Raw genomic sequence first — 20583 nt, forward strand, 5'->3', positions numbered from 1 at the left:
GCCCCAAGCCCCTTTCAAGGGCCAAGAACAACCGTTTTGTCATTTCTTGGTGCATCCGTATTTTCCATTAAAAGACTTCTTTGTTAATTGAAGGGTGGCACGTCCAGTGAACGAACTTCCCCTTTTTTAGCCTCTTGTTCCTGGTCCCTACACAAGTCTGTAAAAAGTATGTGGTCCTTCCACTCTAAGAGAGCAGGAAAGTGAAGACATTCATAAACCATCAATACCCAAAATGTCACATTACAGCATTTACTAGCAAATGAGCTATAAAATTATTTTATGCTTCTTTCTAATTTTATATCAAATCATTAGAAGTGAACTTTTCCCTTTCTGGGCAATCAGGAGAGGACTTACGATGTTCCAAACATAACCTTTATATACATGTTAATTTTTTACTTGTGATTAATTTTCTAACACATTTCATCCTTGACGACTTCTAGAGATCCATATGTTGTAGAAGGTAATAATGGGAAGGATATACATCATATGCTTACACACCTATCGCAAATTATACGTTGAAAGGGTCAAGGAGAGCCAACATAAGAGAGCCACCATAAGGTCAGAGCACCCAACATAAGACCTTGCACATATGAGCCAAAAATAATTATTTTATCTGAAAGATATTTCTCTCTTAAAGTTATAGTAGTGAAACATGGTGGAGAGTCCTCCTCCACATCATCCATAAGTTGAAAAAGCTTGCATGTAGCGTGAGGAGAACTTGGCCCAGTCACTTGGCACCTATATGTCTGTATTAGTTTCTCAGGACTGCTGTAACAAAGAGCCACAAACAAGGTGAGTTAACAGCAAATTGTTGCCTCAAAGTTTCGGACGATGGAAATCTAAAACCAAGGTGTCTGCTGGGTTGATTCCTTCTGAGACCTGTAAGGGAGAATTTGTTCCATATTCCTCTACTAGCTTCTTTCTGGTGACCTCAGACAGTCTTTAACTTGTAGTTGGCATTCTTTCTGCATCTTTATATGGTCTTCCCTTGTCTGTATCTGTTTCTGTGTCCAAATGTCCCCCTTTTATAAGTCCAGTTGGGTTAGGCCGGTTGTAATGACCTCATCTCAACTTAACCATCTTCAATACCTATTTCCAAGTAAGGTCACCATCACAGGTACTGGAGATTAGAACCTCAACATCTTTTTTGGGAAGGATACGTTTCAATCCATAGCAGCGTCCTTTGCAAATCATCAATGTTCATGTGAAAACTGAAGCCATGATACAGAATCACAGATATGTGCTTTCTTCTCCATTCCCTGGTACCTTAATCTTTTAATCATATGTGTTTGTATGTCTTAATCACTACTTAGTATGGTATCCAAGATCTTTACTGTCATAAATGGAGGATAATATTACATGCTGTGAATAATAATATTATAGAGCTGTGAAAACAGTTTTTAAAGTGGAAATCTTAATATATTTGGTAGCATAAAATATATTTATACATCAAAAACTACATTTTCAAAGCTGTTAGATAAAATAGGGAAGACCAATATCAGAGAACACAGATTTTAGTCTTCATTTATATTACAGCCAATTTAAGTCAATAGAAGAACGCTGAAAATAAATGGCCAAAACTCATGGCTGTACACCCACAAAAGATTTTGAAAACCTCTCCAATATGCATTTGAAAATAAAATGTCCAATTATTAATCAAAAATGCAAATAAAACAGTAATGAAAAGTGATATTTTTCTTTTTGCCAAATAGGAAACTATTGTTTTCTTCTTATTTTAAATCAGAGTCTAGACAGTGCTGGTAAAGATGCATTTGCAGACAAAGTTGTTGCTTTTATAAAAAAATTCTCCAGAATCTAAAATCGATCATCAGAATTTAGAGCTCACTTCCTGGTGGGAGAGAGGTGGTAACAAGTCCCTGACAGCCGCTAACAGAGCATGGCCATCATGGATTCTGGATGGTGAGCAGTTACCTTATCTTCTCACACCATTGAAGGAAGTCTACACAGAGGCAAGAAGAGGGCCTTGGCTTTCAAAAAGAGAAAAAAATACAAGCTCACCAAAATTTGTTGCTGGGGCAAGAAACAAAACGTTATCTTTTTTTGTGTATTATTTTTCAAAATTCATCAAAAAGCGTTGGTTTGAGAATGAGAAATACCCACTTAAAAAAAAAAATGAATCTGTCTCACACATCCTAACAACAACTCCCTCATGAATTTAGCAATCTCTGTCAATGATTATTCTGTTTTTGTGTTCATGTTCAAATTCCTACAACGGTGCGGTCATCACACAATTCCACCAACTAGTTCCTTTCCCTATAATTTGGCTTCCATAAATACCACCGCCCTGAAATATTGGAAGTCCCTCACACAGGCTCACTAAATGTATCGCCTTCTTTCGGTCCTCTTTCTGTTCCCATTTTCTGCAGCAGTTCAGACTCTTGAGAGTTCTCAGATGTAGCTCCTCCTTTATATTCTGTCTACACTCTGACCATTCCTTAATTGTGCTTTTCTGCTGGCACGTTAGGCCTATTGCACATCCTTCCTCTTCAACCCTTTGCTCTTCCCTCTGCCAGAGAGTTGACAATCGTTCAGATGCCTCATGCCGTGGGTGCGCACGCGCAGGGGGAGTGTCTCGTGGTCCCTGGTGGGGACTGAGAGGGCAGAGGATGCACATGTTGTTTACCTCAGGGCCATATGGACCTTTAAAGCTCAGTACAACCTTTGACTTTGTTCTTCCATCTTTGTTACTCTCCTTGATACTTTTGTTACTCGGCAACACTGGGAACGCATATGATGCCTAATAAAATTTGTTCATTAAGTAGAGCAGTCATAACATTTTTATATAGTTGTGATAAGCAGAATAATGCTCCCCACCCCCAGTGGTCCTAATCTGTGGAACCTGTGAATATGTTACCATATGCAGCAAAGGGACGTCATGATTAAGTTAAGGCCTGTTGCGTGAGATTATCCTGGATTGTCTGGGTGTGCCTACTGTGATCAGAGGGCTCCTTAAAACAGAGAAAGAGATGTGACAGGGAAAGCAGAGAATCAGAATAATGGAGCATGAGGAGGACTGACTTAGAAGATAGAAAGTTGGGACAATGAGCAGGGGATGTGGGTGGAGTCTAGAAGCTGAAAGAGGTGAGAAAATGGACTCTCCCCAGACTTTTCAGAAGGAGAACAGCCCCACAGACACCTTGAATTTAGCCTGGGAAATCCATCTCAAACTTCTCCAGAACCGTAAGATAATCAGTTGGTGTTGTTTCAGTCCGTTAATCTTTGCTTATTTGTTACAGCAGCCACATGAAACTAATAAAGCCATACTTTGTCATTTTCCATTGTGCCTAGTATGATACCAGACAGACAACATTCATTGTTTAGTAAATGTGTATAATATACTTAGGATTCACCACTTTCTGGAATTTTACATGCTATGAAATCCAATCTAATGTGTTCAATCATAGTATTTCTGAACCTCTGAGATTTATTTACGAATATGTAGACTAATATGAGACCTTTTATTTGGGACTAGAAGTCACAGCAGAGAAAAATTATTTTTCCGATAAATCAATGGACTTGATGAGTCTGTTTATTTCCCCATAGGCCCAATTGCCTCTCTGCTCTTCAGCAGTCTCCTAGCAAAACTCCATCACTGATGATGGCTCACACTCTTTTCTTTCTTCATCGGCTTCTGCCTTAGCCCTTGTGCTCTCTCAGCTCCTCAGGCTTCATGTGCACAAATTGTACAACCCAGCTATGCCTCTACTGGATACCAAGCTAACCGGCTGAGGCATGCAGGGTAAATGCTTTGGTTAGCTCATTCTCTGCATTAAAATGTCAATATACTCAATTCTTTTTAGTTGACAAAGTGTGTGTGATTTCACTTAATCGTTACAATAACAGTGAAGGAGGTATCGTTGCCTTCATTTTACAGCTAAGAAAACTAAAAGTTAAAGGGAGTTTCTATGTAGTAAATGACAGAAATGTTGAATCAACTTTTTTTTTAATATGAAATTTATTGTCAAATTGGTTTCCATACAACACCCAGGGCTTATCCCAACAGGTGCCCTCCTCAACGCCCATCACTCACTTTCCCCTCCCTCCCACCCCCCATCAACCCTCAGTTTATTCTCAGTTTTTATCTCTTCATTCCTCATTCAGTTAAAAAACTAATACACTTTCATTATACTGAGCTGTACTTGCCATCTTACCTCCATGCCGTTATTCGAGATATGTATTTTGCAAGTGTATTTTTAATGATAGTGTAACTAAAACACATTATAAGTAGTATGGAAAACAGAAAAGTATGAAGTTTTATCTCATCCATAGTCTTATTAATCAAAGATGATCACTGTTACCATGTGGGTGCGTTCACCCAAGTGTGTTTCTTTTGACATGTATTTTTATTTAGGGTTTTATTTTTTTAATTTGAGACACAGAGAGAGAGATTGCAAATGGGGTAAAGCGGCAGAAGGAGATAGAGAAAGAAGATCTCAAGTAGGCTCCGTGCTAAGCACGGAGCCCCACACAGGGCTCAATCCCTGAGTCGAAATAAAGAGTCAGACACTCAACTGACTGAGCCACCCAGGCACCCTTATTTTTATTTAGGGGTCTGTATCCCACTCCCTTTTCATTATTTTGAGTGAAGTGAGGTGGCATTCCAGCCTTATTTAAAACTCTACTGTCTTGCCTTTCAGTGTTCTATTTTTTTTTTCCTTTTATATCTAAATTTAAAAAAGGAATTAGCCTACGCTTCCAGAGTTAACTTTTTTCCAGGATTGGAGCAGGGTCCTTCAACATGCAGTCAGGACCAGCAGTATCAGGCTCACTTGGAAGCTTATTACAACTTCAAATTCTCTGCTGGATCAGAATCTTTGGGGGGAAGCCCAGGAATCCCCATCTTAACAAGCTGTCCAGTTGATTTTTCACACATGATAAAGTTTGGACTGAAGTACTTGGTGTCCATTTGTGTCGATGAGGCAAAAGCAGCCAGAAAGCCAGTTGTAGGTTAAAGTCACACAGAATAACAGTCACGCTTTGAAGACAAAGAGACAAGCCGCTTGCACACCCAGATTTCCCTCATCTACAAGCCTTCAGAATTGGCTCTTAGTCAGTTCCTCACATTAAGGTCTGTAGCCCTCTTTAGAGTGCTTAGATGCTTTCTTAGACGTGCAGGAGTTACCCGCGCTTACCATCAGATCATGCTTTCGTTAGTTCTGATGGCTTTTGTTAAACATCTACCATGTTAGATTGCATGGAGTAGGAAAGAGAAATGTATCTTCTAGACCCTCCCCGCAAGATAATTCACAGTCTTATTAGGAAATAAAATGGTTGTGTATGCAATTCCATTACCAACAGTCAATCAAGTCCTAAATGGACTCTAATCAGGTATTACAGGATGTGAGATGAGCAACGGATGCCCCAGATTGTACAGAAAGATGGGTGTATTGACCGGACCATTGACTAGGGAGGCCCTCCTTAAGAAAGGAGGACTGTGAGTAGGACCTAATTAATAAGTAGTATATTAATCATAAAAATTCCACCTCTTAAATGTTGACCATGGGCCAGATAGAAAGGTGAAGCGGTTGGTGGTGTCATATCCTCCAGCTCTTGTCACTGTATTGCAATGTACCCGATCCCTCTTCTCCAGACAAGGCTAAGTGAGATCAAGCACTTTACCTGTGTTCTATACATAGTGCTTTGCAGAGTCAGTTCAGCCCAAGTCTGTTTGATTGCAGAGTCCTGTTTCTTCGCACTTTTGCGTTAATTGTTAACTCTGGTAGAGAAGGTTGGTAGACTGAGAAAGAGGCTTGTAGTGTATTGCAGATAAAGGTAACCCCAGAAAGGGTGAGCAAGACCCTGTGTCAAATTTGCCTGACCATTGTGCGAGGTTTACACTGGCAGGTCACCAAAACCAGGAGACAGCTCTTAGGTTTGTCAAAGGTCTTGTAGGCATAGATAGCGATCTGGGATGTAATATCACAGAGACTGAAAATTCATTACATATTTTTTTAACATAATGAAAGTATGTCTTAGGACCAGACTAACACTGGGTAAAAAGAATAATTTGTTGGGAAAGTGAAGACATGTTTGGGTAAGACGACCAATTAATAGTGTGATTATTGTAAACAGATGCCACACGATAAGGAAAATGGGGTGTTTACCGGGAGAAAAGAGAGTGACTCATGATTAAATATTAAAAAAAAGAAACATGAAAGCTTTTAATGGCAGATTGGCCAAAGGGTCTAAAGGGAGAACTTTAGAATTCTAACCTGACATTCTGGATCATTTTGAGCTACCCACAAAAATTGTAATTATCTGGAGAGAGGTTACAAAAAAATAGGAGCCGGTTAGAAATGGTGCGTTTAGGTCATTCTGAACTCTTTTTCTTCCTAACTCCCTACACCCACCTGGTCTCCGTCTCCAGTTGATTTTAAAAACATGTGAGTCAGTGCCGTATACTTTATCCATCCTCGCACTTTCTTATGGAAACAGTCATCCTTCCCCTGGCCTATGGCAATGACAGCCTCTGTGAGCTCATGAATTTCTGAATCACTTCCCTAAAATCTATTGTTTTGCTACAGGAGTTTTCTCTCTAAAACCTACATCTAATTATAGCATCTTCCTGCTGAAGGGTTTAAAAACTCTTCCTCGCTGCCCTTTATTGCAATATTTTAGTTGGCATGGCATTCAGAATTAGAGCAACCATAGTTTATTATCCAAATAAGAGACTTGGGAGACTGAAATTGGGCATATTAATCATCACACTGGGACAAAAGGCGTGTGAGCCCTGCATAACTTTCCATCTTCACCCCTTCCAGTGGCACCTTAATGCGTGAGTAATACCACAATAATTAGTGAACAGACCCTACTCCAAAGGCTCTTTATCTGTATTGCTTACAGTTGTATTTGTGTTGCCTAATCCCTGCTCAGCGCATCATAGGTACTCAATAATTTGCAGAAAGAATGGAAGGAGGAAAGAAGGGTTAAGTAAAACAAAGCATTTGAGAATTGTTTTAGTCTGGTGTGTGGTTGTTGACGTGAAATAGAATCGGAGGCCTAACATCTTGGCGAGGAAACTACAGGCAGCCAAAGGGAGGCACGGAGAACATGGAAGAGGAGAGGAAGGTGGAAAAGGGAGGTCCTGGAATCAGACCCGTCGTTGAAGAATGACAGCTCCCAGCCATGTGAATTCCAGTGCACTTTCCCAAAAGACTGTACTCTGTGTGCATCTGATGATAGCTCTTTACCAGAAGTAGTTCTTAGTTTTGGAAAGACCTCTTTCAATCGCCTCTCGGCCTTTTGGCCAAGAGCAAGTGTGGAAAGACATGTTTCAAAGTCATCATAAATGTCAGTGTGGAGCTGTTTTAAAAAGTCTTCCCAATGGTATTCCAGAAGTTGTAACTACAAAGGGGGTATGTAAACGTCCATTTTGTATTCTAAAAACAGATGCAGTCTCTGTGAGAAAAGAAAATGTGTTGGGAGCATTGGAACAAAAGGGAAAACAATGAAAAGGAACCTGTAATTTAATTACATTGATGTCAGCTTTCCACAAAAAGTAGATGTGATGTCATTAATACACCTATAATAAAATGAAGCAGGGATGTGTCTTTCCTTTTTTCTTAAATGAAGGAAGATTAGAAATCCCATGCTGTTTGAGGAAAATTTATGCCATCTATGCAAAAAAAGTGTGTGTGTGTGTGTGTGTGTGTGTGTGTGTGTGTGTGTATGTGTGAGGGGGGGGGATTTTTCTTTTAGCCCAACAAAACAACCAATATTTATGGCCTTTCAAAATAAAGCCCCCTACAGTAAGGAGATGACATATATAAATAACTACAGATTAAATATTTTTTCAACAATCATGAGCCCTAATGCAACATTACATTTATTTAACAATTTATTGTTTGGTTTATATTTTTTTCCAACTATAAAGCCATAGCAGGAACTCGCTATCTTTGTTAGGTCAAAAAGGCTTATAGAGTAAGAACCAAATCATGAATTTAAGGGTAGAGAAAAAGAATGCCACTCCCAACAGGAGGGTATACTGCTCGCTAGTGGCTGGCCAGTATTGGATGTGGCTGGGGCACCTATCTGGGGAGCCATTTGCGCTGCACCTTTCTCATGTAGGCTATTCTGTTCCAGCGATCTATGAGCCTTCCTGTGAAGCATACAAACACCTGGGCCAGACATCAAATTACTACTGGATAGATCCTGATGGCAGTGGACCGCTGGGGCCTCTGAAAGTCTACTGCAACATGACAGGTAACAGTGCCATATTTATGTTTCACAAACATTCCTTTTCTACGTGTTGAGCATGGACAGTACTACCCAGGTATATTTCTTCTGGGTCACATTCTTATCTCAGCATGTAATAAGCTATGTATTGTTGGATTTGTTCCATAAAACGGTGAAATGTATTTCTACAATAAAATCTTCTAACCTGTTTTTTTTTAAAGTCCACCTTCTGACTTGAGCAGGACATAATTTTAAAATATCAGTATGTAGGGGAAAAACCCAGAAAGTGAAATTGAAGGTTGAAGTCCATAGAAAGGGCTGACCCACGAAGCAGCCTCCACGAGTAACGTAGACTGCTTGATTGTCCATACTGCCCGTGTGAGGGGAAGCTTATGGACCATTCCAGAGCTTCCCTGGGCCCCCCAGTTACAGAAGGAGACTTTCTGGGTACTGAAATCCTATTCTGGCATCACCTGCACCTTTCACAAAATGTATCTGGAGTTTTCTACATCAGAAGAGAACCTAGTTTTTCTTTACTTCCATATTAAATTTCAGGGTTATGAAATGAAATTGTGGGGTTCTTGTAAACACCCACGATGTGTAAGATATACAGATGTCTAAGAGCAGATTTTCCATCAGATACTTAGTAATGTCTTCCCCTCCAAAGTAGAAGGGTGTGGGACATGTACTATTCACTGGCTCCAGGAGAGGATCAGCATTTGATGGAAACTGCTGAGGCATTTGATTATAACAGTAACGATGATTATATGATGCTATTTATGATGATTAGTACATGGTCTGTCTACTGTGTGTCAGATACCATGATGAATTCTTTACTTACACTACCTGGTTTACATCCTGGCTCCATCGATCTTGGGCACATTATTTATTAAGTTTAATAACTCAATAAGCCTCAGTATGTTTATCTGTAAAATGGCTTAATAGTAATATCTATATCTACTTCATAACATTATTACATAAATTAAAGAAGATAACGTACATACGGTTCTTCACGTATTATCTGACACATGGTAGACTTTCAGTAAATGTTACCCGGGAGCAAGGTATTATTATTTTTTGAAGGATTAGAGAGTTAAATATCTTGTTTATATTATTCGGACAAGATTAAGTACAAATCTGTTTGAGGCCAATGGTTCTTAAATCTAGCAGTGCTTTAGAGTCACGGGTTTCTTGTTCTTATCTTTGTTTTCCATACTTACTGGCTCAACCTCTGGAGACTTTGACTGAGTAGTTTGTTGGTTTGCAACCCTCCAGGGAACTTTTCTGGTGTAATCTGAAACCGGAGGGCAGGGAGAGAGGCAGGTCACTCCAGGTTGGCAGGTGGCAGTTTTAAGAAGCACAAGGATGGCAGCAAATTCTCAGAAGTTTCTAAAGAGGCCTTAACTGGGTCCGGTCACATGTACCATACAGGTGTTCTCAGCATCGCATCACCATCTCCACTCTGTTCTTGGAGCAACCTCTAGGAGAGGAAAAGGCTAGTGGAACCCACATTCCAAGGACAGGAGAAGGTGACATTTGGAAGTGAGAAGCCTCGGAGGGCTTGGGTTCAGCTTACGGGACAATCAGTAGTCACATCTTTTCGATGACATTCCCCAACATAGGTGCGAAATGGAAATAGGATTGTGCCACTCAAAGGGAGAACCCCGAACAGCGTTGAGGGGAAGCAAACCCTGTGGAGGACTCCCCGCAATATCAGGAAGCCAGGCATGGCCCAAAACAGAAGGACAATGATAAAGACAGGAATATAGTATGTAGAGAAAATGGTAAAATGGTAGCTGTCCTCCCAAAATTATCTTTCCATGCCAAGAACTCTAAACATATCCCAGAGAAGAAACCCACGTACCAGAAAGCTTGACGTAAGAGCATATTGATGGTTGTACTTATCAGTGCACTCAAGTCCTTTCTTGTTTACCTTCATTTTAATCTTACTTGAACTCAAATATAATCGATGAGAACTGGATTTAATCTGTAAGAATCCTGATTTTTATTGCTTCTAATATATACAAAATATGATTATAGTTTAACTACTCTAATAGTTTAATACTCTAAACACATCCGGACAATAAAGAGTACAGTACCACCTTATACAGTAAGAATATGCTTCTTGTATCACTCAAGATAGTTGTGAACACCAGCGTGTCAGGGACCATTGAAGGCCAGCTGGCATTCTTGGCCTTTTGCCACCCATTAACCCTTCCTTCATCTGGAAAGAACATGAACTTGACATCATTGGGACAGCATGGTACAACACAGGTTGGTTTGGGCTGTTGCATTTCCAAGAAATACTATGTTGAAGAGGAGGAGGGAATGACAGCATGAATAATTCTAGAAGTCTTGATATATCTATCGCTCTATATCCTGAGAAAGTGAATATGCACCTTGCTTTATAACATTTGTGTTAAAGAGTAGAGCTGTCCTACTTCTCAGCGACCCAAGCATAATGGGGCGTTACCACTGTTGAATATATCACATATTTTTAAAATGGGAGCAAAACATCTTCGCTGGGGAAGAAACAATGTCTTGGCAGGGATCATCCTTTTTTTCTTTCTTTCTATGGCTGGGGTGGGATGGGGGAGAGCTTTTCACTTGCACAGAGATGTGAAAAATTTAAGGAAAGGGACCTCGCCGACCAATAATATCTGATGTAGATTTGGTGGAAAATAAAGACACTATTGAAAATTACTTCTGATTTAGATCTATTCTTTGGAATCCTAAACTGTCAATTCAATTGCTAATGTAAAAGAAAGGACAAAGGAAACAAAAACACAATTAATTTAGGTCCTGACAGGAAAAAGGAAGTCTCCCTTGATTTTGGGACAAGGAGTTCCTCCAAACAATCATTATTACCACACTTCTGTCAACGTATGTCTCCACATTGTATTTGTTTGTTCAACATTATCAAATAAATACTGTATTCCTTATCCTCATTATGTTTCATATTGAATCATAGGGGAGGACTTGAAGTGTGTCCCTTTTAGAAAATGTTATTGTTCGATTCAGTCCACAATTTCAACCTGCTGATATCTTTTGGTCACCTAAGCTCACTGTTTCTGTTATATTCTCAATTTCTTCTTTACAGTACCTCTGGCAAATCATCCTTATTTCCATCCCCAATTCCTAATAATAGTTTCTTTAAAAACTAAACATGCAACTACTACCTGACCCTGCAGTTGCATTCCTGGACATGTACCCCAGGGGAATAAGGACATGTGCACATGGAAACCTATATGCAGCTTATCACAGAAGACTTAGTGGTGATAGCCAGAAACTGGAAAGAACCCAGATACCCTTCAACAGGTGAAAGGCCAGACAGACTTGGTACATCCATACCATGGGATACTCTTCAGCAGTAAAAAAAAAAAAAAAAAAAAAATGAACTCTTGATCCAATGCAAGAAAAATAAATCTCCAGTGAATTATGCTGAGTGAAAAAAAATCCAGTCTCAAAACATTGTATACTGTCTGATTTCATTTATAGAACATTCTTGAAATGACAAAATTATGGAAATGGAGAACAGCTTAATGGCTGCTGGGGGGTTAAGGAGGGATAGGTGGGAGTACAGAAGGTGTGGTTATCGAAGAGAAACATGAGGGACTCTTGTCCTGATGGAAATGTTTAGTATCGTGACTGTACTGTGAATATCCTGGTTGTGATGCTGTACTGTAGTTTTACAAGGTGGCACCACTGGGTCAAGTGAATGAAGGGTACAAGAGACCTGTCTTATTTATCACAACTGCATATGGATCTATATTACTCAAGGAAGAATTTTAATTAAAAATATATAATACACACCAAAAAAATCCCAAAGACTGTGAATATTTTCACAGTCTTTATGGAAAAACAGTAAGAGTGTTTGAGGATACCTCTACAATCCTTTTTCCAGGCTTTTTTTTTTTAATTTATATATCCACTATGCATCAGGAATTGTGCCATGTGAGATAAGTGGATAACCAAATGCCTTCACAACTAATAATAAAACACATTTAAAAAGCAAACAAATAGGGGCACCTGGGTGGCTCAGTCAGTGAAGCGTCCAACTTCAGCTCAGGTCATGATCTCATGCTTTGTGGGTTCGAATGTGGCCTCATGGCAGGTCACAGCCTGGAGCCTGCTTCAGATTCTGTGTCTCCTCTCTCTCTGCTTCTCCCCCCACTCACACTCTGCCTCTCTCTCTCTCTCTCTCTCTTTCTCTCTCTCTCTTTCTCTCTCTCAAAAATACATAAACATTAAAAAAGGCAAACAAGTAATTTTTCTATCAAGAAAAGTAATGGAATTCTGAGGACATATTTACTTTGGATACTGGATTTTAGATAAAGCCTCTCTTGGGAAGCAACTTTTTAGCCAAAATCTAAAGTATGAAAAGAGACAAAGCACTCAGGAAGGCGAGGGGAGGAAATGAGCCCTGTAAATTAACTCTGCAAGGCATGAAAGAGATTGTTTCTTTCCAAGAACCTGAGACCCAAGTGGCCAGAGTCTGGAGCATAGAGAGCCTCGGAGAGGGGCTCAAAGTGAAGTTTCCAGATAGGCAGGGCCAGAGCAGACCAGGCAGTAAGGGTGGAGGTACATAGAAAAGCTTGCTTTTTATGTTTTCAATTATTTTTCAGCACAGGGGGTGGGACTCCATGGAAAGATTTTAAGCAGGAGAAGGAGAGGGTCTTGTTTAAAATTACCATTGGGGGTGCCATGAGTCTCAGAGTAGAAACACTGAGACCGGTTCTGGAGTTTTTGTGAAAGTCCAAGGAAGCATCATCTCCTTCTTGAACTAGAGTGGTCACAGTTTAAGTGAGGAGAAAGAAATGAATTTTAGATCAATTCTGAAGGTAGACTTGTCAGGATGGATGACAGATTGGGTGAGCATAGCTAAAGACAGTTATCAAGAATAACTCCCGAATATGTGGACTGAATGACTAGGTGAATTACAGTGCCATTGGGAGATGTGGACAATTAAGGGAAGAACAGATTTAGAGAAAATTCAAGAAGTCAGTTTTGGCATAGTTAAATGTGAGGTGCTGTATACCATCTAACTTGAGAATCAAATTTTGCAGTTACAGTAAGACCTTACAAAGGATATTTGGGTTAGGTATAAATGTGCTAATTGTTAGCATATGAATTATATGACAAGTAATATCACTTAGGGCTTGATGTAAATAGGGAAAAGGCATCTTGGGAATGAGCTCTCAGGAACTCAGCAGAGATCAGGTTTCTGATGATTAAATAACATGTAGGCGTCTAGGAGAATGTAATTGAGAGTAAGTGGGGAAAGAGCATCTAAAAGCATTTTGGGGGAAAATGGGTCATCCCTATGGATGTTGAAGTGACTTCTTGGGTCTTAGAGAATGAAAACAAGTTTTGAGGATGGAGAGTGACTGAATCAATGAAAATGTCTATAATGAACAAGGCAATGCACCTGAGTATAGCAAGTAATGGCAAGCAGGAGGCAGGGAATGTGGTATGGCTGGAAGTGACCAACCTCCAAAGGTCTGCATGGACAACTCTAGGAAACCCTAAAATCAGCAGTTACCCTAGACTCAGGGACCAGCAAAATCTCCCACAAAACAGTGGACTCATGAGCTGAGTCTTAAAGAACAAGTGGGTGTTGTGGGGCCTGGAAAAGTAGCGGAGGGGGTGGGAAAAATTGATCAACTCATGCAGTGCTTTGTACGGCATTTAAAAGCAGTTGAAATTTGGTCCTGAGGGAAAAGCAAGCATTTGATAATACTATATTTTTTTTGTTTTGAGAGAGAGAGAGCGCAAGTGAGCAAGGGGCAGAGAGAGAGAGAGAGAAAAGCAGGGCTCACCTGGGGTTTCTGTTTTTCACAGAAGCAGGGCTCATGCTCACCCGATGTGGGACTCAAACTCACCGACTGTGAGATCATGACCTGAGCTGAAGTCAGATGCATAATGACCGAGCCACCCAGTTGCCAAAGCATGACCTTGAGTAGAATTCTCCAAAGGAGACCTAGACAAAGAACAGGGAGACAAGTTAGAAAACCCCTGTTGTAATCCAGGAGTTGAAACTGAGATTTAAGGTGGTGACAGTCAGGTTAAGGAGGGGATTGACTTCATGGATATTTAGGAAGTCGAGTTGGCCAGACTGTGGCTGGTGCGATAAGAGTTGAAAACGATGCCCAGGTTTCTGCCTTGGCTAATTGCATGAAGTGGAACAAAGAAAGCCAGGGCCACATTAGAAAAGGGGCGTGCCTGGTACAGCTGTGCCATAGGCAGGTACCACTCTACAAATGCCCTGTAGGACTTTGAACACTATCTCAGTTTCTGGTTTCCTTGTAAGTGAAATGTAGGGACTGAAGTGAGAGGATCTCTACACTGACTTCCATTAAAAAAAAAAAAAAGAGAGAGAGAGAAGGAGAAAGAGAGAGAGGATAAGAAAAAAAGAAAAAGAAAAATTCTATTATGGAACATGAAAGAAAAATGTCACTACTTGCAGTCAAATAACCTAGAGACAGAATCCTCTTATCTCAAATAAGCTTGAATTTACTCATTTCCTGCCCAAGTCTGACATAAATTGGCACTCCTCATTTTCTATCATGAGGCAGGTCTCCTACTATGCAATTCTTCTTTTGACTATTTGCAGTTCAGGGCTACATGGCTTGGAAATTAGGGGGTACCCTAAATGACAGAGCACTTCAAGTACTGTGGAGTTGGTATTGAGGAGAGAATGTATCCATTGAAGTCTTTTGTGGAAGAAGACATCGTTCTACGCAAGCCAAAGCCTGGTTTTCTTATTTGGATCTTAGGGCGTATTATAAAACGTAGGCACGGTCACCCTTGCCAGGAGGTGACCCTCTTTCTCCACTCTGACCCTCTCTCTGAGAATTTGCTGTTGTAAATATGACTTTCATGAACATAAACGATCATATATTTTGAGTATTTACCTCTGTTATCCGTGCAGTTTTTTTTTTTAACATTTAAGCTCCTAGTTCTATTTTCTTAAGATGTTTACCAACATCTCTTCCTAGAAACCTTGAACTTTTATATTTGAAGCTTCATTTGCTTCTTTCTGCCCGCTGATTAATAACAATTGTATATAAAGCTAGATCCAGCCATTATCCTCAGTAAGTAAGAAACTTACTCCTTATCTCTAAATCAAAAACAATGTTTTTCTTAATATTCTGTACGCTAATTCATGTTCTTTATAACCCTCTCTGCATTCGTGTTTAATTTTTTTAAATTTAAGTAAGCATCTGTGCTGTAGCGTGTGAAGTTGGTAGTCCAAACACCTCCTGTATTCTTCCTAGAACTAGTTTTGTAGTTTTATCAAAAAAGCCATTAAGCTTGTTTACATAATTTGTGCTTTATAAAGCCCTGGGATTTAGCTGATCAAATTCTATTATCCTCTATAATGGTAAAAGCTGTTCATGTCTTTTTAATCTAATATTTATAGAGAGCTTGTTACTCAAGTTCCTAAGTACTTGCACTCGGTAATATCATTTTATTTATTATTATGCTTCTCAGAAGTTTCGGCAGTGAAGTAAAGGAAATGAGTCTCTGGTGGTGCGTGTGGCTTCCTGGGAAGTATCGTGAACCTCCCCCACCATTCCTGCTCATATACCCCTCCCCCCAGCAAAGCAAAGCGGGTCCTTCTCGATCATACTCATTGTCTTCGCAGCTCACAATTTATTATGTCAACGTTTCCGTCGGTCAGGAGTCGGCCACGGGTTAGCGGGCCCACTGCTCAGGTCTCACAGGCTGAAATGAGGGGGTCAGAAGGGCCGTGATTTCCTCTGAGGCTTGGGATCCTCTTCCACGTTCGTTCAAGTTGCTGACAGAATTCAGTTCCTTGTAGCTTTAATGAGGGCCCCGTTTCCTTCCTGGCTGTTGGCTGTGGATGCTCTCAGCAAATCCAGGCTGCTGCTCCCAGGTCCCAGCCATGAGTCCCTCTCACAGCTTGGCAGTTGATGGATCTCTCTGGTCTCCAGACTGTCTCTCAAGAGCTCTCTCGAGTAGGTCATGCCTACCCAGGATAATTACCTGTTTGATTAACGGAAGTCAATTGATTGGGGGCCTTGCTTACATCCGCAAAATCTCTTCACCTTTGCCACGTAGAGGTACCTACCTGCAGGAGTTATGACCCATCGTACTCACTGATCCTACTCACAGTCAAGGGGTGGGGCCTAGCAGGGAGTATACCCCGGGTGACAGGAATCTTGGGGGCCATCTTTGTATTCTTCTCACCACACCTAGCTACGAATACCTTTGTGGAGTATTCATAATTCCAGCTGCATTCATTCTTATCTTTTGAGTAACAGTGCCACGTTTAGTGTGTAAAATATTAAGCTTTTTTAATTATCATTTTTCTTAGAGTCTTTAGCATATTGTTCAGTTTAGGAAATCTTGAAAATACGATTTAAAAAAAATAAAAACTGCTTACCAGCTCCAGATATGAATTACTAACATGGTAGGAAATGTGTCATAAAGGCTTTGCATTCTATACTTGAAGCTGTATATATTCTTGAGGCAAACTTAATGTCAGGCGGTATTCTAGGTGGATTACCCGTGTTAACTCATTCATCATCCAGTAGTTCACAACAACCCCACAAGGTAGGTAATGATCAGGAATACTAAGCCCTAAGTCACACAGCAAATCTTAGTAAGTTATGGAGGTTGACTTCTTAGGGTTGTGCGATTCAGAACCAGAGGTCCTAGTTACTCTGTGTGTGTGTGTGTGTCTGTGTGTGTGTGTGTACGCTCATGTGCACATATGCTTGTGTGTGGTGTGTGGGTGTGCATGTGTCTGTGTGGTTCAAACACTACTCCTCATTTTGGATTTTGTAGTATCTGTAATATGATTTCCAAAATGAGTACCTCTTACCCATATCTTTCCATGATTGTTATCATCAAAACTTCCTTACACAGCTCTAATTTATTATCTGTGGTTTGGACAGCATTTTTGCTGTAAACTATTTACTTCTTAATTGAGCAACGAATGCCTTGGGGTTTTTAATCAGAGAACACATTTTACATGAAATCAGAATCAAAACCATTAAGCAATTATTATCAATTTTAGCTCTAAATTCAACTACAAGTTACAGTTTTCTGAGAGCTTTATAGGATAAGTCATATATTTCCTATCTATGTCTACCTAGGTTAGCCATCCCTTAGGGTTTGAGCCCAACTTTAAGGATAATTTAAATTCTGTTGCCAATATTTAGTTATTTTGTCAATGTAAAATCTTACACCGAATCTAACCAAATCTGGTGTGAGAATGTAACGACATTGAATGGAATTGTGTTGGGGATCATAGTGCGTAATATTTAATGTGATCACAGTGCCTTATTCTTCCCTTTTCTGCAAGGAAACCAGCAAGAAATGAGGACACACGCAGCCCCCCTATTCTCTGTTAGTCTTATTAACATCCGCAGACCGGGCATTACTATGCTTCCAGTCCCTTGGTGTTCCCATGTGTCATGAACTATTTCTCTGATAAATTCGTGGCCTCAAGTGGAAGCCTCAAAACACTGGCTTCTTCCATTTTATTCCCTCTGCTCATTTATATTTTTTCTCATCACAGGCCTTTTCTCTCCCTTTTCGGTCTCCTAACCCAGTGCACCTCCTCCTTTGTTAACCTGCACATAGAAGAGCTCTCCTTGGCGTCTTCTCTTAGGACGTCTTCTCCTCTTGGCCGACCTCTCACAAACTGTCTTTGTTAAAAAAAAAAAAAAAAAAAAAAAAAAAAAAAAACCTTTGTAATCACTCAGCAACTCCCGCCTCGCGCGCTCAGCTATTTCAGTTCCTCACAATCAGTATAAATCTTTGAATTCAATTCTGTTCATACAGCTTCAATTGAAAATCTAGGAACCAACTCACTGATCAAACACAGCCTGAAAAGAGAGCTCTTCTCTGTAACTGATTACCCACTTGCCCAAGACTCCCTTCTGGATTCATACTTTTATTCCGCAGATGGCTTTCACCTGCCAGGCTCTCTTTCAAACCTCTTCATTGTGTGCCAGTCACAGTGATAGGTTAATACCACGAAAGCTCTCGAATGGGTTTTGAACTTAAATCAAGAGAAGGAGAGGAACGCTATTAGAGGTGGGGTGAGGCCCATGCCATGGGACAGGGTCTGGGAGGGAGTATGGGATGCCGTGGAAAATCAAGAAGAAACAGCTTTAGAGCTGTAACTGGGTCCTCAGGGTCACGTCTTGAGCCTCCAAAAGGGTACCCCAGATGCAAATGCACCCACTTCCAAATATTTTTATACGCCTTCCTAGACAGTATTTTAAATACACTGCCCTTTGGTGCTTTATTTATTTATTTATTTATTTATTTATTTATTTATTTTCAGTATATGAAGTTTATTGTCAAATTGGTTTCCATACAACACCCAGTGCTCATCCCAAAAGGTGCCCTCCTCAATACCCATCACCCACCCTCCCCTCCCTCCCCCTCCCCCTCCCCATCAACCCTCAGTTTGTTCTCAGTTTTTAAGAGTCTCTTATGCTTTGGCTCTCTTCCACTCTAACCTCTTTTTTTTTTTTAAAGCAATGCCTTTGCTATGCGATCTCCCCCTGCCTCCTCCGTAGCCAAGAATGGCTTCATGTTGTCTATAGCTAAGGGCTGTTGAGTGGTCTGACATTTGGGGTGTGAGACTCTTATCTAGTCCTCTGTAATCAGCTGATCAGGCAGGAAGGAGGGGGGAAAAACACCTTGGGAGATCCAATTAAGGTCAGCTTATTGCCTTACGGTCAGAAACCAAAGAACACGAGAATCATTGCACAGGCCTGCCCTAGGAAGTCCTCTCCTCTGCCTGACCTCAAGCCAGTATGTTTGGGTTTCTCTCTCCAAACCCTACCCTTTTTGGTTTTGTGGGTCACCTTTCATCCCTTCTGAGTAAACAGATTTCCATATCAAAAGGTTTCTTGCAATTTTGTTGAGAGAATCTCATAGAGCAGCTAATTTCTTGTTTTACCTTAGCTTGGTCCAATCGATGCAACCGAGAAAGTTACAATAAACTGTACCAATAGTACACATTGCCTAAACTGGCAAATATTGGCACCATATTGCCTGGGACTCACTTAAGCTAATGCCCTAAAGCTCATCGGTGTCCTACAAATGACTGCCACATGGCAGCATCTGTCTCATTTGTAAAGAGAGGAAGTAACAAAGTTGTCAAAAATGTCTTTATTTCATTGGTGGACAGAATGTCCTCTGTTAGGGCTGACCTCCCTTCACATCATGTCCTGTTTTCAGTAATATTGTTGAGCAAAGACAGTCAGCATTAAAAAGTGAGACCAGGCAAGAACAACATCATCATCGTCGCCGTCGTCGTTTTTTCTTTGCTTGTCTGTACGTCTATTTTATTCAGTCTTCCCTGGGAAACCATCTTGGCCCCTCCTGCTTTTCCGTCCTTTCTCAGTTTTTAAGAGACTGTAAAATGGTCGTGGGCATCTTGCTGATGTGTCTACATTCTCCCACCCAGACTGTTTGCTGTCTGTGTCTGGGGCATGCTGTCATCGTGAAACCTCGCGTTGCCACACTAGTGTCGTTCAGCTGGGAATTCCTCACCTCTCCCTGTGCTGGATCTCATGCTTCCCATGATCCCTGTCTCCCTCAGCCTTATCTCTCTCTGTTTCTGTCTCTTCTCTTTCTCTCTCTCTCTCTCTCTCTCTCTCTCTCTCTCCGGCACCACACACCCTCTGGTCCCTTCATGATCCTTTACTAGGAATCCCCCCCCTTCTTTCTGGAAGTTAGCATGTTCTTTTTGTCCCAGATGTTCTGAAATTTCACAACATGCCTTAGAGTATGTCTATTTCATCCGTTTGCTGAGTGCTCACTTTCATGCTGGCAACTCCTTACACTTCTTTTCGTTGTTCTCTTTGTGATTTTGTCTCTTCTGATTTCTGTTTCCTCTAGAATGGCTTTTCATCATGACTTTAATCGAAGAACTCTTTTTTTGTTCCTGAAAACTTCCTTTTTACAAAATTATTTATTTAAATTAATTAATTCATTTATTTATTATTTCAGAGACAGCGAGAGACATGGGGGGGAAGGGGCACAGAGAGAGAGAGAGAGAGAGAGAGAGAGAGAGAGAGAATTGGAAACAGGCTCCAGGATCCCATTTCAGGGCTCGATACCATGACCCTGGGATCATGATCTAGGCTGAAATCAAGAGTCAGTTGCTCAACGGACTGAGCCATCCAGGCGCCCCCTGGAAAGTTCCTTTGTAATGGCATTCTCCTGTTGCTTCCTGAATGCACAGCCTTTGCTCGCATCTCAAGGATAACAGACATCTTTTTTCTTCATTTTCTCTAAATATCTTTTTTTTCGTTTATTTTCTTTTTCTTTTTCCCCTTTATTTCTAGGCTCCTCAGCTTTCCTCAGATTCCTCATAATGATTAGCTATGTGTT

The 20583-nt window shown here is 40.6% G+C and overlaps 1 protein-coding gene across 1 annotated transcript in view; it reads left to right on the forward strand.

The window, feature by feature from the left end:
• CNTNAP2 (contactin associated protein 2) overlaps nt 1–20583 on the forward strand; it is a 1378773-nt gene that overhangs the window by 664526 nt on the left and 693664 nt on the right. The window contains exon 12 of the mRNA XM_047095265.1: nt 8104–8223. Coding sequence (XP_046951221.1) covers nt 8104–8223 — 120 coding nt within the window. The remainder of the gene's footprint in view (nt 1–8103; nt 8224–20583) is intronic.

The sequence above is a fragment of the Lynx rufus genome, unplaced genomic scaffold (genome assembly GCF_022079265.1).
Source record: "Lynx rufus isolate CCGP_SWC_20201006 ecotype Redwood Valley unplaced genomic scaffold, mLynRuf1.p SCAF_4, whole genome shotgun sequence".
Lineage (NCBI taxonomy): Eukaryota > Metazoa > Chordata > Mammalia > Carnivora > Felidae > Lynx > Lynx rufus.